This window comes from Limanda limanda, chromosome 20 (genome assembly GCF_963576545.1).
Source record: "Limanda limanda chromosome 20, fLimLim1.1, whole genome shotgun sequence".
Taxonomy (NCBI): domain Eukaryota; kingdom Metazoa; phylum Chordata; class Actinopteri; order Pleuronectiformes; family Pleuronectidae; genus Limanda; species Limanda limanda.
Window position 1 is genome coordinate 19,595,165 of NC_083655.1, and position 19,084 is coordinate 19,614,248.

General features: G+C 39.8%; 1 protein-coding gene across 1 annotated transcript in view; it reads left to right on the forward strand.

Moving 5' to 3' along the window:
- vstm2a (V-set and transmembrane domain containing 2A) overlaps positions 1-14,741 on the forward strand; it is a 66,273-nt gene extending 51,532 nt beyond the window's left edge. The window contains exons 3-5 of the mRNA XM_061093610.1: positions 8,971-9,021; positions 10,976-11,306; positions 14,641-14,741. Coding sequence (XP_060949593.1) covers positions 8,971-9,021; positions 10,976-11,306; positions 14,641-14,741 — 483 coding nt within the window. The remainder of the gene's footprint in view (positions 1-8,970; positions 9,022-10,975; positions 11,307-14,640) is intronic.
- The last annotated feature ends 4,343 nt before the right edge of the window (positions 14,742-19,084 follow it).

Sequence of the window (19,084 nt, forward strand, 5' to 3'; positions counted from 1 at the left end):
ATGTTCTTCAATACGACTTAACAACTCTCCATCCTTCTCATTACATACAGGCAACAGAAAGAGACGACTGGATGGGATTTCCAGTCGGTCTTAAGTGGTTCCTCGACAATTTTACTGAGACATCATGCCATGTTTAACTCCTGATAGGGCCGTCTCCAGCAGCAGACGTACATTAAACCCAGGGAAATTCAAGCCCTTCAGTTTTCAGGCGTTTGGTGCAGTGTCCACATGTTATCACATTCTTAAGTCTGGCAACTGTTAGAGGATTGTATTTAATGTAAAATAATAATATATAATAAAGCATAATATAATGCTTGTAAGAGTAACAATTTCAGACGCATATTTACCGTTGCTGCTCCTCCTTAATAATAGTATTTATGAGCATTTGTCATTTTTTATATGTAAACTATATTTGTTGGGTTTTACACTAATGAACTTTCCTCTAAATAAGACACTATTTGCCTATTTGGCGGAGGATCATAAGCTTCAGTGGGCAGCTTCTTTTGCCCAAAAGAAATACAAAATATAGTGATATAAATAAGAACTATTTGCATTGATTTTCACTGGGTGAGTTTAAATACATCTAGGCCAGGGTCTATTGGGATTGCTTTTTACAGTCTTGATCAGTTCTGCTTTCAGACAGCGAGGCAGTCAAGCAGTCTCTTTTAAGATGATGATGTTTCTCCTTTTTCAAGTTTGAACTAGTATATTTTTAAAGATGATGTAAGATCCATGTCAATACTTGTTTAATTTTTTAATAGCCTGCTCCTCCTCTGTCAGACAACCCTAAGAGAGAAAGTACCACTGTTTCTCCTCATGTATGGCAGCTGTCTTTTTATGATATTGCTCAAATCAAAGAATCTTTCTCATTCTCTGGCAGATGTAATTATTTCAGCTGAAGCAAGAAAAAAAATCCCCACAGATAATCTTACATTGTTAAACATCATCAATTTCTGCTTTGATGCCTCAGAGGTTACCTCATCTACCTTGACTTCAGCTCATGATGTCCTTCATTCCTCATCAGCCTCCCTCAGAGAAAGGCCATGAACTCATTTGTGTCAGTAAAAGTGGCTGTACAGGCATGAAATTAGCTGCAGTGTGGGAACATTCACTTGCGGGTCATTTGTCTTATGGAGAACATGTTATCATATTGCTGCACCAGATGCTGGTGTATTTCCTGCTGCTGAGGGCGGAGAAACGGTTATCTTAGCCTCTTCCATGCTGGAATTCTCTTTAAAGAAGAAATCATTATTGTGCATAAGTGGAAATGGCCGCTCTACAAAGAAAGCCTTGCTCTTTGATTTTGAGAGACCGACACAAAGACATGGTCTTTTGGAACTTAAAGACATTTTCTGTTATCAAACCCCATCAGTGCTGCAGTTGAAATGTTCTCACATTATGTGAGTGCAGTGCCCGTTCTAAACCTATTTTGGAATAGGCAGTTTGCTTGTCCTGTGTTAATGCTCAAGAGCTACTTCAGAATTATTCCTTGTTATCATTCTTTGAGTCCTCCTCAGATAGATCGTCCTGTTTATTGTTTGGCTGCAGAACTTTTTATAACCCGTATATGGTGCAGAGTGGAGTTAGAAGTTGTTAAGGCTCTTATATACTACTACGTGTCCGTTTCTCGGAGAGGTCTCAGCGGGGGGCAAAGAGTCTTTTTGATTTTTACTTCTCCGACACAGTCCGTCGGAAAAAAATCATCGCCAAACCCATAGGTGGCGCAACGGAAGACGAGCTCAGAGAAGCCTACCCCATTTGGGAAGAAGAAGTCCACGTGTCTCTGTTTACATGTTAGCCTGCCTCGGAGTGGCAGTGTGTGTTCAGTGTGTGGGAGGCAGTGCCTCCCACACACTGAACCATGGCAACTAACAGAACTAAATAAAGTGACACCCAGCGGGTCAAGATGCTGATGTAATCGTTTCTTAGCGCAGCGGTTCCCCGGTCTTGTTTCCGAACTGTGTTGCTGATTCCACAGCTTGAATCTGCTTGAGGCTACATGTAGCTAGAAGCTACCCGGAGCTAGCTCCCCCCCAGCTTCCACACACAGTCAGCAGGGACTCCCGACACTAACCACTACCCAGTGTTTGCTTCTAACCTGACGGTATTATAGAAACAGTGTCATGATAGAAGTGGAATTAAAGTCGTGACGGCGGGTTCTTGCACTGTTACCACCGCAGTTAGCATGGTCGCTAGCCTAGCCTGCTAGCGCCGTTTTGAAAGCTCGTTATAACCGTATGTGACCGTGCACACATGCCCTCAGTGCTCTAACGAGCCACTGTCAGCCGGACAACTCCGCTGGCTTAACACACACGTCACATTAATCGTAGAATCATAGTTGTGTTCGTGTTTGTTGCTACAAGTAAACAGGAAGTTTGAGGTCCGGAAATACGGAAATGACATCATACGGAAATGATGTCGTTCGCGGACCAATCACAGCCAAGAGCGGTCCGTCGGGTCTCCAACATGAAGACGGATAGTTAGAAAAATCAGACGTGTACGAAAAGCTGTCCGAAGCACTCGGAGAGGGCGTTTCACGACGGATAGGGCGGTCTTATCTGTCCGTAATAGAAAAAACGGAGAGGCATAAATTGGCCTTTAGTTGTTCATCCAACCTGGTTCATCTAAAGTGAAGCTTTTATTGTCTGAATTGCTGTTTTTTTTTTCATACATTGCATGCCCGCTGTTTCAGAGGTGTGTTAAGGAAATCAACTCAATGTTCAGACCAAACTTCACAACGTGTAATTTAGCTCAATATAAAGCAGTTCAGCAACAAGATGAACATTGTGCTTTTAGTTTGAAGACAAATTTCTAAATAGGAAATTATTCTATGAATGTTGTTTCCATGACAGAGATCAGGCCACCCTCTAAAGTCTGTACCTTTGTTTAGTTAGCCTATACATTTTCATGTACAGTTCATTATAACATAAAACTGCACACACCTTCTCTAAAATAAGCTAAATGTATTTCATTGCTGGTAATTCTTATGTTTTATTTTGATGAAACTGTCATTTGGAGGGAATTCCCTAAAAAATGTTTGATTTGTCACAAGTCAAGTGTCAAGTGAATATGTTAAGTTCATTTGACCAAGTGGAAGATTTAATAGGTTTGATTTATTTAAATTCATTTAATCATACTTGCCTACTCATAATTACACTTCAAACAATGTGCCATAAACCTCGATTTCCTTTCCTGCCCATGTTTCAAGGAGAAAGCGAGTTGAGAGAGAGTACTCTCAACTCTCATTACCACAAATTAAATGAAAAAGGCTATGGCCAGCATAGCTTAGCACGAAAACTGGAAAGAGTGATAGTGATGTTCTGATATATGTACACGTATCCAGGAGTCTCTGGAGCTAGATAGGACATTCCTCTGATTGATCTTCAACAAAAAAATACCTTTTCACTGTTTATTGAAATCAACAAAAAGAGTATACTGAAAAAAACAGCCTCATGCAGTTTGAGTAGTTTGTTATGGTTGGGTGACGTTTTCAATGCTACAGAAACTGAAGGTGAGCATCACTGAAATGCAAGCTACGGAGTATACGCAATCATTCTTGTGTCTTATGATTCTGTGTTCACTGATCATCAGAGGGACAGCGTTCGCATGTGATCTATTGAGATCTATTGTGGATGCAAAATTCATGACATTGCTGATGAATAATGTTATATCTGGTATAATTGCACTGTGCAAGACGACTGCAGCACTTGTTGCCCCAAGGAAAAGGGTGCAAGAAGAAGGATTAAAAAAAATTCAAAGGACGACAGATGCAACAGATAATTTATTTAGTTTTTTAGCACTCTTTGTGTGGAGTGTTTTGAAAGCCGAGTTGCATGCTAGATTAATCTGCAGTAATGATATCCCTGTTGTGCAAAACTATTCTTCATTCCGACTGTCTTCTCCATGAAGGCCTCCTTGGAAATCGAAAAATGGACTCGCAGGGAGAGAAGCCTTTTTATCTTAAAGAAATAGGAAATAGCCAGCAAGATGTTTTTGACGATTGTCAGTGGTAAAGTGCTCTCATGATGAAACAGCTGCATTTCAGTAACCACGTGTCAAAGAAACATAAATTGTTTAAAAAAAGAAACAAAATCTGCAAAATCATCCAAACCTCCATTACAAATGCAGAAGTTGTGATGAATCGCTGCCATTTTATAATCTTAGAAACTGAAATGGATGTATTTCATAACAAGTTGCATAAATACAATGATAAGTCGTTAATGGAGGTTGAATTACATTACATGTAGCTAAAACATTTATTTAACATATCGAAGACAGCATCAAACCCTTAATAATGTATGCATGATATTTCTAAAGTAGAAGACAAACACTGCATAATCTTAGGTCGGCCCCAGTCGCCTTCACTTAGAACTAATCAGCCTAATGACAGTCAGTCAAACATCAAATGAAACGTCTGGGTGTGAGTCGTGTTTCCTTACTGGACCTTATATATATATATATAAACACTCCACTGATTACCAACAAATTACATTTCTGAAGTTATTTGAAATGTTTAATTCTGCATCATCCTTTCTACAAAAACAAAAATATATATTTAATATAACATATCAAATAGCATCCCGTAGGCATTTGTCATGAATACCATCATTTTATTTCATATCAATAGGATAATCTAGAGGCTTTTTTTAAAGTGTACTTTAATACCACTACTCAGCTGTCATCATGTAATGCAAACTGTCTGACGATAAGCTTCCCACTGCAGTGAGCACAGAATAATCTCCTCCATCCATACAGCTTGAGTTTACAGAGTTTAAAATGTCATATGAAGTCCATGTCCACAGTTCATCCTCCTCTTTGTGTTTGTGTTTGTGAAATCCAGCGACTTCAGGACAACTTTATTGGAAACATTGTCTCATTTTAATGTGTTTTCATTGGCCATGCCAGTAGAGGTTGCTTCATAGTCGCAGCAAATCTCTGACACTGTCTTTTTTTGATGCACAATAATTGTGGAGCCTATTTTAAAAGACGTCAGTTTGAGATTTGCATGAGGAATAGCAACGTGTCATGGCGGACGTGATTTGGAATAAAGCATCAAGCGATTGAAATTGAGATACTTTTGTGCGGCCGCGGCTTTGGCTCTGAAACCACTCATCTAATAGAAATGGGTTATAAATGGGAAAATAATGGAGGTGTAGGTCTTACAGTGTCATTGGAGCTCACACTGCTGTCACAGGCTCCTAACTTGCTTACAGAAACATTTGTCAGGCGCACATTTAGATAAGAAAAAGTCGTTGAAGAGTTGAAACTGTTAAATTCAACCGGAGTGATTATGCTCTATAAAAGGTTTAGCACGCTCCCATTTTTATCCATTCTTATTTAGAAGACACAAAGCTATCTCTTTGTAGCAGATAAATGCCTTTTACATCAGTTGATAAATGTCTGGATTCCTAATTGATATTGGACATCCATTATGTCACTATAATGTTAATTGCTCTTGTACAGTGCTGGGTGACTAATGGCTTCACACTCGTAAAATACCAGCTATTTTTTTGTTTTAGTGCCCATAAATTCAATGAGTGTGTTAGAATAAAATATTGTAAAACGTTTCGCAGATAGAGGTGAACCCAGCCGTGGGTTTATTCTCAGTATATGGACAAGGCAGGTGCAGTCTTCTGACCTCAGAGGGGAGATGCTGCCATGAAAACAAAAAATTATACATCTTGTTTTTCTTTTTAAGGTAAGGTATGTGTTGGGAGGCCGACTCAAGAGACATTTACCGAGACTAAAACAATTTGATGTATTCAGTGTAACCCATATTGCACGTGTAAGAAAGATTCAAACAAAACAAACAAACCCAAAAAAAAGGTAACAGAGCTCAACAGGGGTAAATTCAGTTGAAATCCGTTTAAAGCATCATATTCAGCTACATGGACGTCAAAAGCTCCTATGAGCCAACAGAATACGACTCCCTTGAATAAGTCTATAAATTGACTCAGTAATCAGTCTGGGGCCACATTTAATCTTAGGTGTCTCAGTTTGTCTCTCACCTAAAGCAAAATGTTACTTGTTTCAGTCAAAATTAGTGCAAATTAGACATAAAAAACGATTCACTTATTACTGAGAAATGTACAATTAAATAGATTCTTATAAACAAAATAGCAACTCTTACTAGACTGAAGCTGCTTGTATCAAAGGTGCATGTCTCTCAACCCATACATTATTGGAATATCACAGCTCATACAGCTTATACAGAGATTGTTTTGTTGACGAATCTTGAAATCCATAGTTAGTGTTTTCTGGAGTGGTGTGTTTAATTTTACACTATAGCAGACCCTGGGCTTTCAGGCACTTACTAAATAGTGTGTTGCCCAGAGCGATGACGGTGGAGCTAATGGACTGTAGGAACATAGTGTTTACAACATCAGAGGGTGAGTTTCATGGAGTTTTGCGTTTCATTTTTAAAACCTACTTGCGCACTGTTTACATTCGACGACCTAAAGAAGGATAAGTGCTGTGAGGGGAGAATTTGAAATGGTAAATGTTAGCAAAAGTGCTGTTAATGAAGAACCCAGGAGTTGTTGAAATAGCAGCTAATGTGTTTGGAGTATGGCATTCATCCTTAGCATAAAACTTGTTTTCACTATTTATTCCACTTTTTAAGAGTGGAATTGATTATTTAACAATTGATATTCAAGTATTTTTCTGTAGTTCCTTTTGCACTTTGTGACAGTACCTTTTATTTCATCTTAAAAGTTTGCGTTGAGGGATTTAATGGCATCGTTGAAGATGGCAACCAACTGAATACCCCTTCGCCTTACTCTCCCCTTCCAATTAGGGGGTGGGGGGGACACCTAGGGAGGGCTTGGTTGGTGTTTGGTTGGTCTGTTCTTGGCTATTGGAGAAACATGGCAATCCAATAGGGCGGATACTAATCGCTATGCAGCTAGCTTTAAAGGGCACATTTTAAGCTACCAAAAACAATTCTTAGTTTTAAGTGATGATACACTAATGAAACACAGATAATGCAATATATATATATTTCTTTTAAATCCCACACATTGGAGGTTGCATACTTCATGATATGAGGTATACCCTTGCTGCCGTTTACGTAGCTTGCCTTCAAAAAGTTACTCTCTAAGCACAAGCCAAGACAACCCTAATAACATCATGCATGTTGCAGTATTTTCTCAAACCTCACGAAGCTCAGGTCATGTTGGATACTTGGAGTCACCCTCTGCAGTAGAGACACAGCAGGCATTGTGCACCTGCTTTAACTGACTATCATGTTTACACAAACTTTTATGTATTAATACACTCTTATTCCCCTTAACTGACCTTCTTGTTGTATTGTACCACATTCCAGCGTGATTGTCTAGCAAAGCTACCTACTTGTATTACCTAATCAAAGGAGCTACTGCATTTAGAGTAATCAGTGAAGAAATTAAAATAATGAGAGAAATTAAAACCATTCAACTTGTGTTGAAAAATGCACTATTCAATATGTGCTGGAAGCAGGATAGTAATAAAAAACAGTCTTGCCGTGATGAAAAACCATTTTAATAATCCCATGCGATTTTCCATGATGAAATGTGCAAGAGGCTGTTAATGTTCACTGTGAGCGAAGTGCAACAGCCACCACGTGCATGAGCAGAAGAGCCTCTGTTTCCCTCAAGTGACACACTGCATGCAGACTGCACACCCACGCCCCGCTGAGAAGTTCATAGAAGGCAAGGCTGAACTTGATGGCTTGAAACAGTCTGACGACAATTAATCCTGCCTCGCCGTTAAGGACGTCTCTTTGATACAATAGAGAATGCCAGGTCGATCTGTGGAGTCACGATGTAGGAGTCATGCATACATGCAGGCAGGGAAAGTTACGGCTCCTAATTCTGCTCATTAATCACCTGTCTGTTGAACATCCTCCAGAGGAAAGCGCTTGGTTCCTCCGAGGTAATTACAGTGCTTGAAATAATGCTCTCCCCAGCAAATGCTCATAAGTAGCCATCTTATTCCTCCCCTGCCCTTCCTTTTTTTTGTGTCAGCTGTGGAGCCGTCCATGTCCTCTGGAGAAACTTCCTCCTCCTCCTCCTCCTCCTCCTCCTCCTCCTCCTCCTCCTCCTCCTCCTCCTCCTCCTCCTCCTCCTCCTCCTCCTCCTCCTCCTCCTCCGCCTCCTCCTCCTCCTCCTCCTCCTCCTCCTCCCTCTCTCAAGCCATATTTCTGCAGCCCCACTCTTGGTCTTCTTCAGCTTTGTAGTCAGCAGACTTTTTTTCCAGGCACACATCCATTTGGCATCCGATGTGGGATAAATAAATTATAGCCTCTAAAATCAATGCTCGGTCCATAATGTAGGCTGTAGGCTTAGTGCTTGCCACCGTGCTAGAATTACACCACTAGGGCTCAAGAAGGGGCATTTTGTGGGCCGAGGAGGAATGGTATTCTCTCCTTTAAATTTTTTTTGTGAAAAGCTATTCCTGACCTCCTGACATTTTATTATTTGTCATAAGTTTTATGAGTAATATTACTTTTACTGCGGCAACTGATGAAGGTTTTGAGGCATAATTTCTCTCAGGAAGCTCTTAGTTTGTAACACATCACGCTGGTTTGAAGCAGTTGTTTCCTCCGAATTTGCCGTAGCATTTGGAGGCCCTGTTTAATTTCTCCACAGAACCACTTAAAGAATCTAAAAATAAATCAAAAACCCCAGCAGGAGGGACATCTTTGTGCATTTATTTTTTAAGGCAGAGCAGCAGCAACGCAGTCACTCAGCCTGTAAACTACGTGCCGGTGTACGAATGAAAGATTGATAACCCTAATTGGATTGATGATGCCTTTTCTCAATGTGGTCATAGTTATCTCGTAGTTGGTTTTAGGGATATCGTCTCCGAACCTGCACAAAATACGTCTTTGATTGTATCCTCAGAGTGTCTGTTTGAGAGCCGCTGCACTCGGCAGGATAATATCACTCTGCTAATGCTCTCTTTCTCTTGTGTTCTGTTTCTGTGTTCCAGATGGAGATGATACCAGAACCTGATCCTGATGATGAGGGGACAAAAATAAGCGTAAGTAGAGGAAAGCGTTGTGTAATCCTGTTCTGGGCTCATCATAGGGTCAAAGTGATTGTGAGAGAAATGATTTTCAAAGATTGCAGCTACAACCAAAAGGTAAAGCTATTAAATAAATCTGTATGTGTAACATGATCAAATCATATCACTGATATCTGTGGGGATTACACAAAGACACTGCCAAAGTGGTTTTGCCAACATCTGTGTACATATGAAAAGCAGAACAATGTGCATTAAACACTTGAATCTGATTGGACACCGACAGTCCAATCCTGTAGCAGAATCCAGTTTAATCGAAGAGACAGCTCTGTCACTGTCATCTCCATGGAAGGTCTTGAAATGTGGAGCAGATTGTCATGGTGCTAGCTGGAATTATGTTTGATGATTCTGTAGAAAATAATGGAAAAAATATTTATGTGCTGTGAATGTATACAAACCCAATTGGGTCATAAAAAAGCCTTTCAGAACCAGTGGCAGAAATGAGGCAATGATGCCATTGTCATTGTCCAATCACATCTACATTTTTTAGTTTTTTACATTGACATATATTTTACATTTACAAACTTTTCTCTCATACAGATTTATTGTGAACAGCGTGTTACGAGCTCAAAACCTTTTCCACCCTAATTGCAGCCCTTACGGTCGTTGCCCAGTGCCTTTCACACGTGTAACCAGGACCTAAGTTGGCAGTTGCCTCATTGCAAGCAAACACAACAGCAACTGATTTCCCCTAATAACACACCTTCAGCAGTAGAAAGGAGCTAATCATTGAAATCAGTGGCAGTGTATTATTACTGTCACAGTGGTTCTCGTCCTGCATTCATGGCCGGGAAACTGGTTCGCCCCTTTTCTTCCCCGCCGCTTTAAATGCAAAGCTGCGCACAGAGGCGCATTCATCTTTACCGCCCATCAAACTACACAGTCTTCTTTGGGATGACATAACTGGAGTTTACATACAGCCATACATCAAGTGACCAGTTTGACATCATATCTATTTTTAGATGCTTGTTTTGCACAGATCATTGTCTCATATCTCAGCAATTAAATTGAGTAAACATAATTACAACATCATAATAACTTAATAGAATAATGGATATAACTAAAACAGGCCCCTTTAGAATCATCATAATTAAGTTTAAATGTCAAAAGTATTTTATTTTATTTTGAAATGTGCACTAGCAATACATAGATAGAATGCACACATGTTAACCCTGGGTGATATGATTTTCTTTATCGTGAGCCAATAGAAGTTTGTCACTGATGTTATATTTGCACCAAGGCAGCTACACTTTGAAATTCTGCTTCTATTATTTTATTGCAGACAGTATTTCAATGTTGTCATTATATTGATGAAACAATCATGTCCATTCAGTTTGATCTCAAAGGAGTCCGTCTGAAGTACTTTCATTTGACTCTGCCAAAAATGATCCCAAGGAGACAGTCCTGCAACTATCTGGATCAGACACTTTTTTCGAATGACTTTTTTTTTTTACAGAATAATGATGTTTTGTAGAATCACAATAATGCACTCGGATGGATTTTCACTTTGTATCCCCGGGACACCTTTAGATTGAATGCTGAATGCCAGTAAGTGAAAGATTTTGGCTCCAATGCCACCAGTTTAAAAATGTTAGTTCAGAGCCCTCATGCCCCTCAAGATGTAGGGGAAAGCTGCAGATGAGAACTGCAGACAGATGAGAACCTTCTGCCGCGAGCCAAGAAACGGTACTCTGGAAATGTATTTTTCACCCCAATAGTCATTACCATATCTGTCTGGGTTACAATACATAATCCACTGTGCTTTTTAATGTGTAAGTATCCAAATGTGACAGGATGAGAATCCCAGACCATTTTGTAGAATAAAGAAGTGTGCCTTGTCATGGAACCTTCTGGAATTATATCGTGCTGTTCAATGTTATGACACTGTGGTCTCTTTTAATTACTCTAACAGACAGTGAAGGTCCAGGGCAATGACATCTCACACAAGCTGCAGATGTCCAGAGTGAGCAAGAGTGACGAAGGGCTGTACGAGTGCCGGGTGACGCGAGCTAACTACGGGGAGATTGTGGAGTACAAGGTCCAAGCCTGGCTGAAGGTCAACGCCACGGCCAGACCACGGCGACCACTGACACCTCCCAAAAAGAGCTCGCCACTGCACCTGACTGACAAGAAGCCAAGAAAGTCCAGCTCATCGCAGGACAGCATGAGCCCAGACCAGCGGGTGTCCTCCACCTCCACCTCTCACACATCCTCCAATACAGCTCAACAGAACCCCGGCTCAGGTAAAGCCCCAGGGGAGGGTTATATAATGAGGGCGCCTTAGAGCATAAACCCCCGTAGAGCCAGATATTTTATTTCCACCACAGAGTCTGGTCCACATACCTACTGACTTCTTTGACACATTTGTGAGGTACTTGCCAAGTACTCAGCAAAACTAGTTGTTGGGTTGAGATCCAGAAAAAGTGTAAGATGGTGACTTCAGAAAACCCACCTCTAATATAAAAAAGGTAACTGGCAAACTGATTGAGATCAATGCACCTGCATCGCTCAGAATTACCTTCACGCTTTTTTGTGATCGATCCCGGGTGAAGAGGAGGCCATCTTCGGTGTCTGGTGATGCTGGACAGCTAAAGAGTCTCTGTTCTCACAGAACTACTTAGACAGATCGCGTGTTGTGCAGAAAAGAAGTTAAAGCGTTTTAATGTGATTTGAAAGCCACAATGCAAAGAAGCTGACCGAGTAATGAATGAGGCATTTGGTATTGATCAACCATCTGCCTTGCTGAGAAGAAAAGTGTAGCTTAAGTTTACTTCACAACTTGAGCCAAGTAGCAGGAATACATCTCTGTTTAATAACTGCTTTTTGGCCAAGTCGGACTATTGACATTCTGCCATTCTAAGGTCTTCCTGCCAAGACTGTGGCTTTAAGGTGGTGGTGTACATTTCAGTTTCTCAGGTCACTGTAGGATGTCAGTTGAGTGATTGCAAATTTAAAACACCATGACAGACAATGTCAAAGTTGAATCTGACAGACCTTTCGGTCCTCTGGGTTGTGATTGGCCAGAACATGCATGCCTCACACGTCAACACCCTGAATGAGTCACACAATGGAAAACTTCATGGATTTTTTGACAGTCCACTGGCTGCATATTTCAAAGCAAGACAGGAAAAGTATAGGGAGTATTTAGTTAAGGGTTTAATTTGAATATAATGTGTTTAAGAGATGATGTAAAGGGAATTTGACCACGTGGTCTGACTATATGTGATAGCTCTTATGGAAAGCACACACAGTCTCACACATGCATCCGTGGTTAATATATAAACCATTAAAAGAGCCATTCAACAAAGTCATTTCTTTACTGCCACCACAGATACCGAAGAAGTCTTTGATTTTATTTCATCTTGCTGGACTGGAATCTTTATTCTGGGATCAGAGAGTCAAGCTTCTGCCTCAAGCTTTCCCAAAGTGTTGCTTCAAGCCTTTCCACTAAGACGACGAGAATCTAGCCTGTGACTCTCTAAATCAATTTGACTACTTTACTGTTAATGTTTAAAGCACTGCATGGTTAGGCTACCAGCCTAATTTCAGAAATATCCATGTCCCAGGAGTGGCTGCTGACGTCCTCAGGCAGGCAGGCCTCATCTGCTTACTCTACAACAAACAGGGGTGGAACCATTGTTCTACAGGGAAAAAATAAAGAATTTGAAAGATGCTTAAATCACAGAAAATACATCACACATACTGGCTCAAAGTTATTATTATTCCTATTGGACTTGAACAAATGTAATTCATGAGATTCACTGCAGTGTATCTGTATCATTGAAGCCCCAGCACATCTTTAACTGTCGGCCCCTTCTAAGATCAGGACTGTAATTGCATTCAGCCGATTGCAGAGAATATTAATGTTACCTTTGTCCTTCATGAAGTACAGGGAATAATTTCAAAGACGTGTGCGGGCTCATGCCAACTGAGTTGTCTCAGCGAGTGCAAACATGCTCTGCCCATGCGAGAAACGGAAAATGTGCATGTGCTAACAGCTTGTGGAGGATATTTTAACCATCTCCTTGATTTTGAGGTCAGGAGAGTTCCAAGTAATTTTCTTCAACACATGTGAAGAAAATCCGGATCAGTGGATTAGCTACTCACTGTAATCTTGTTTTAATCAATGATCGAATGTGCAATATATAATGTTCAAACCTCAGTCCCAATTATTATTGAATACCAACCTCTAAGTATATGTGTACATGCTGTCACCTCAGTGCAAATTATGATAAATTAAAAAATGTTTTATTCAGACACTTCATTACATGAAAAAATTGTGCATTAAGTATTAAACAGAAGAACAGCAGAGTCATCACATTGACCTTTAATTTAAAGTGGTTATTGAGATAACAAACCACACTTCTAACTACACACTTAACCCTGACAGCAGGCTGCAATTTTAACCTGAGAGAATTGTTTTTCCTCCTGCTGTTAAATGACTCTCATATATATTTACTACTAAAACTTTATTTTGGTTTTAAGCCATTAATACAAAATTCACATTTAATGATAAGACATAAACATTATTTTTAATTTGGTATGAGAGAAATATAGACAATTGTTTTCACTGTTCTTTAAGACAACCCATATTGAGCATTTTCTGATCTGCAGTCAAGTTAAATAATGGATCAAAATGTACTTGTTTGGCAAATATTTGTGATAATAATTTAATAACATAGAGTCCAATGTCAAAGTCTAAACATTACCCCCAATAAGGTTGTTGCTAAGACAACTATGATAATAACCAGATGTCTGTCCATGACTCCTAGGATTTAAAATAAACCCGGGATTTGAAAGTATGATCGCAAGGTTGGAAACATCTCCTGGGACATTACATGGAAAGGGCAGTCATTATTGCACCAACACAATAGAATGGTTGTCAGAAAATGTGATTGTTAATAAAACATCAGTGCCATATTGCTTTCTGAATAGCCTTAAACCACAATTAATACCAAATAAAACAAAGAACTTGCGCTGAGAAAAAAATATTTTTAGACTGACCTAAGCAACTGAACTAAGAGCTTTGTCAAATAAACAAACACATTTATAAACGTAGACTCCTTACTAAGAAAGTATAATTGATGGCTGGGAGGACATGTTACAGACTGCAGTTATATATTCTCCTCTCATTTTATGGACATCAGCATAGTTGATGAGGAAATTAGTCCAGTTAAACATCAGCAGTTATACATTATCAGTCCCTGTTTTGCAGCGCACAGATTACCCTCAGGTGTTTCATTGTAAATTTGCTAACCATTAACTTTTGGCAATATAATTCTCATATCAAACTACATTATAATTGTACTGCTCCTTCTCATCTATGAATTCCAGTCATTTCCTCTCTGGCCAGACAGTTCAAACACAAAGTCAGAACCTGCTCTGGGCTCAGATAGCCCCCTGCACCCTGAAGCAAAACACAGAAAGATATTACTTGCCACTGAATAGAGGTAAAAAGTTGAATAATCCCCGGGGCTGCAGAGTCGGAGATTATGAGCCAGCCAAATTATGCTGACAACTGTGTTGCAGTGAGTCCTCTGTGCGGTGTGTCTGACACTGATAAATGCCTCTCCGTAGCTGCTCAGACAGCCTTAGCCACCTTCTATGAGCAGCAGAGAGGTGTTGAGCTGAGGGCGACAGAGTTCTATTACTCCTGTGCTCAGGTTGGAGACAGATGAGCAACAATAGGTAAATGGAATGAGATGAAATTAAACCTGGGAGAGTGCAGATATTTTCCTTTTCCGCATTGCTGCATCTGTAAACTATGAGGCACTTTCCGGATGGGGGAGGGGGGGGCGGCGGACGTGGCTGCGGCTGGCGGAGCGGCTGCACCCAAAGCAGCAGCCGCCGCCGCAGCAGCATCAGCATCAGCTTCAGCATCAGCATCAGCGACAGAGGCATAGTGGTTGTTCACAGCTACTCCCCACCAGTGTGTCAGCTGTTGTTAGATCACAGCTCAGCCTCCATCGTTCCTGGCAGTGTTGTTTTCTCAAAGCTCAGAGGTGACCGGAGCTGAACGAGAAAAAAGAGGAAAGAAAAATGTCCCCTAAGCCAGACTTGTCCTCCTACTCCTGAGGCCAGCCTGGTTCCCGCATGAAAGAAAAAACAAATATGAACTCAGCTTGATTGCATAAGCATTCATCCAAACAAAAAAAAATCAGTGACCTTGTTTTTAGGACATATTTTTTTAAACTGCCTCGACTGTGTATGTCTAAAGAAAGAACCCCAGTGAGTCATCACTCCACGAGGTGGTTGGGAACAGCAGGACTGTTGTTCATGGTTGCATTCATGTTGCTTGAGCAGTTGCACGCAATTCATATGTGTCACTTCAGTTTCATGTGGATAAGTCCATTGTTCTAGCCTTTTTCAAACAAATGTCTTGTGAATGCATGCAAATCTGCCCAACACCCAAGTGCACATTCGGTAAAATGTCCAGTTCTGAGCAACACTTAAGTCTCATGAAGGGTTTGGCTACATGACTCCATGTGAAAGTACTCTGGAACAGTGAACAATGTTTGCAGAAGTAATCCACGTTACTAATAACTGACCTGCCAATAGTAACACATCTAATAGTCTAATAATCATTACACGATAGATAAAAAGATCCAACTGACACATACAACTCGGTTGTATAATTGTTCATGTGTAGAGCCCTTTAAAAAAAAATTGCAGTATATATTATTGTTTCAATATTAGGTGAAACACACATATTTCAATAAAATGTGGGGTTGCTTAGGGATCTATTCACGGGCCTCATCTGATTAATACTAATATGTCCACCCACAAATATACTGTAGTCTGAACAAATGTTACACATTGTTAGGATTACTCCAGTTTATGAATGGTGGAGTTAGCAGCAAGCTAACTTTATGTTAGATGTTCAATAGTTGTAGTTTTTATTTATAAACAAACCTCACTATTACTGTTACTAGATTATTGCATTCAATACATTTGTAATTGCATAGGTTAGACTTTTTATATTGTTGCTGTATATAGAATGTTGTTTTAGCAATCCTGACTGTGTATTTTACTGTATATATGTATTTTTATGTATTTTTTAGGAAATAGTGTGTAGTTAGTATTTTGTTCATTCGGGTAGGGATTTTATCAAAAACACATTTTTTTTCTTGCATTTACTGTCAGTTTAGTTGCAGTTTAATATAAGTTATATAAACCATCTGCATTTATAAGCTTTTAAGATGAATACAAAAAAAACTTTATTTGTCAATCTACTAGTATGTTAAGCTATCAAACAACAATGGTGGACTGAGAAGTAGACTCCAATATTTTAATCTGATTAGACAATTTCAATTACCTAGAATTTGTACTTGTAGATTTATTGAAAGGTTAAAAACTGGCTTTTTGTTTGAGAAAGAAACTTAAATTGAAAAAAGATGAAATGAGAAGTAATATTACAGCAGACGGTTGGCCCACACTTTAAGCCCTAATCAGCTGCATGTTCCTCATATCAGTTATGGCTAGGTGCTTCGGAAAGTGTGTGCAGTAATGTCACACAAAACTGCTTGTGTGATCCTTTCAAATGAGGTGGGTGGTAATTTTGGAGTTTAAATACCAAACTGTGTGATCACATTTCGCCGGGCCCACAGCTGAACAGTCAAGCTGCAAGGTAATAACATCCATTTGTATTTAACCAGCCAGTCAGCAAAAAAATTCCAGTCACGGCTCACGCAGGCAGACAGTCCGACAGAGGGTGTAGGATATCAGTCAACAAAGCGAATCAGACGGCAGGTTTTATAGCAGAGCCACCAGGCAAGTGAGGAAGCGAGTCAAAGAGACAGTCAGCTAGCCAGTCAGCCGGCCAGGGATCAGCAGGAATAGATGGAACTGGCACTAAGCCAGTTTGAGCTCCCTGTGGAGGTGCTGTGGTGATTCACATCCTAGCCTCACTGAACCTGACTGCCTCGCTGGCCTGGAATCGATATTTCACATCACCATTTCACCGAGCCAAAAACATTTTGGCAAATTGTAGAGCGTTTTTGTAAGGTTAAGTAGGACAAAATGAAGAGTATTCTGTGTGGGTTCATTCTATCCCTGCATGTACCAAGAAAGCCTGCATAGGTCTCACTGTGGCCTGGGTGGACAAAAGGCAAACAAACCGAAAAAAGTGGCGCAGTGCACAGTTCAAAGTCCTGAGACATCATAAAGTACGTCTTCAATTTAAATTTGCAATGAAAACCTTTTTCACCAAGCTTTCACTTCCCCTTCATGTTCCACCTCTGTAGCTGAATAGTCTTGCAGGAATTGAGCTTCATTCAAACTCTCTTGGATATGTGAAATACTCCAATCACTGCCCACATAAATGGTAGTTTTTTTAAGAATAGAGCTGAATTGCTGGACTTTATTTTTCTTTTTGCTCAGCGATTAAAATGCATGGCAGTGAACAACAAAAAGTCACAATTGTTCCCCCTTTGTTGTCTAAAAATAGCATGGGAGCACAGAGGGTACATTTATCTTTACTACCGGTACAGGTTATTTTTCAAGGGAAAAACAGCACACACACACAAAAATTGCTTTAAAAGAATGTTTGTGATTTATATATGGGAGTAATAGCTTTAGACATTGTGTTGCCTTCTACCTGTTTGTGGCTGGCTTATGTGATGTCTGTTTCAGGGATGGAACAAATGGAAACATTCACACACGATGCATGCTAATAGGTAGAAGCTGGTGCAAAAGTATTTTATGTTATATTATACTTTATTACAGTGAACTGGCAATGCAAAGAGAGAAAATCACTGCTGTAGCAGAATTATAAATTATTTCTGGTGACATGGTGATGTCATTGAATAAAAATTTTACACAAACTTGTCAGTTATTGTTAAGATGACATAGAAAAAGTGACATATGTCAGGAAATTATGCTGAAGAAGATATGAAGAAATGGTCTTAGATTTGATGGAATAAAAGGCACCACCCAACTGAAAATGCTTAAACCTTGAGTGCTGAGAGTAGGAGCAGACTTCCAGTTTCCTGGGAGTTTGTTCAGACATGTGAAGCATACAACCTGAATGCTGCTGCTCTATATTTAATGCAAACTCTGGGGACAGGGAAAAAGACCTGTCCCAGATCTGAGAGGTTTATAATGTAGCTGCAGATCAGAAATGAGGACCCTAAAGCATTCAGCACTTAAAGCCGACTGAAAAAGTTGATAGTTGAAGATTTGACAATTGAACATGTGTCTTTCTATCTGAATCACCAGCACCTGCCTGTAGTCCACATCCTGTTGAAATATTAGTCCTTTGATATTAATTTGTTCTTAAGGTGACTGAAGTAGGTGTATTACTACTAGTGGACCTTGTCAGGACCAGGATACCTCAAAGCCCAGTCCTAATGAGGCCAGACATTATTCCTGGGGTCCTGGTTGAGGTTAAGGGTTGGAGATGAGTTGTGTTTCGGCTGTGAGCCCACATATCTTTTTTCATTTCTTTACCTGATACAATTATATCTACATGCACTTTCTATTACATGTTTTCTCACATCAAGCTGAAAAAATTCCATGCAGATACCATATAAAACAGTAAAAACACAACAGCAGATATATAATCTATGAATAAAATACATAAAAACTCATGTTCTGTAGTTGTGTTTGCTATAAATCCAGAGGACTAGTAGCCATATTTGGGCTTGATTCAAAAGATTAGTGACAGATTTCTTCTTTTCTTAAGTTCCCTCAAGGTCATGTCAATTTAAAACGGTTTCAGGAAATGTCTATTTACAATTCCATAATACAAACTACACCATTAGCTTTGCTGTTATTGGGCCAGGTGTATGTGGAGCTGGTTCACCTGCCTGCCTCTTTAAAGCTGTCTTCAGACATGAAGCCCCAAAGATATCCTCACAATTTACCTTTCACATATGATGACAGCAGCAGGAGATTTAATGGTTGTTAATGTTCAAAACAACAGAAAACTATCTGCATCATTCAGGTGAGGTGTGGCCCAGCATCAGTAGGAAGGAAATAAATACATTACACTGTGGAGATCGTATGTTTGTGTCATGTCAAT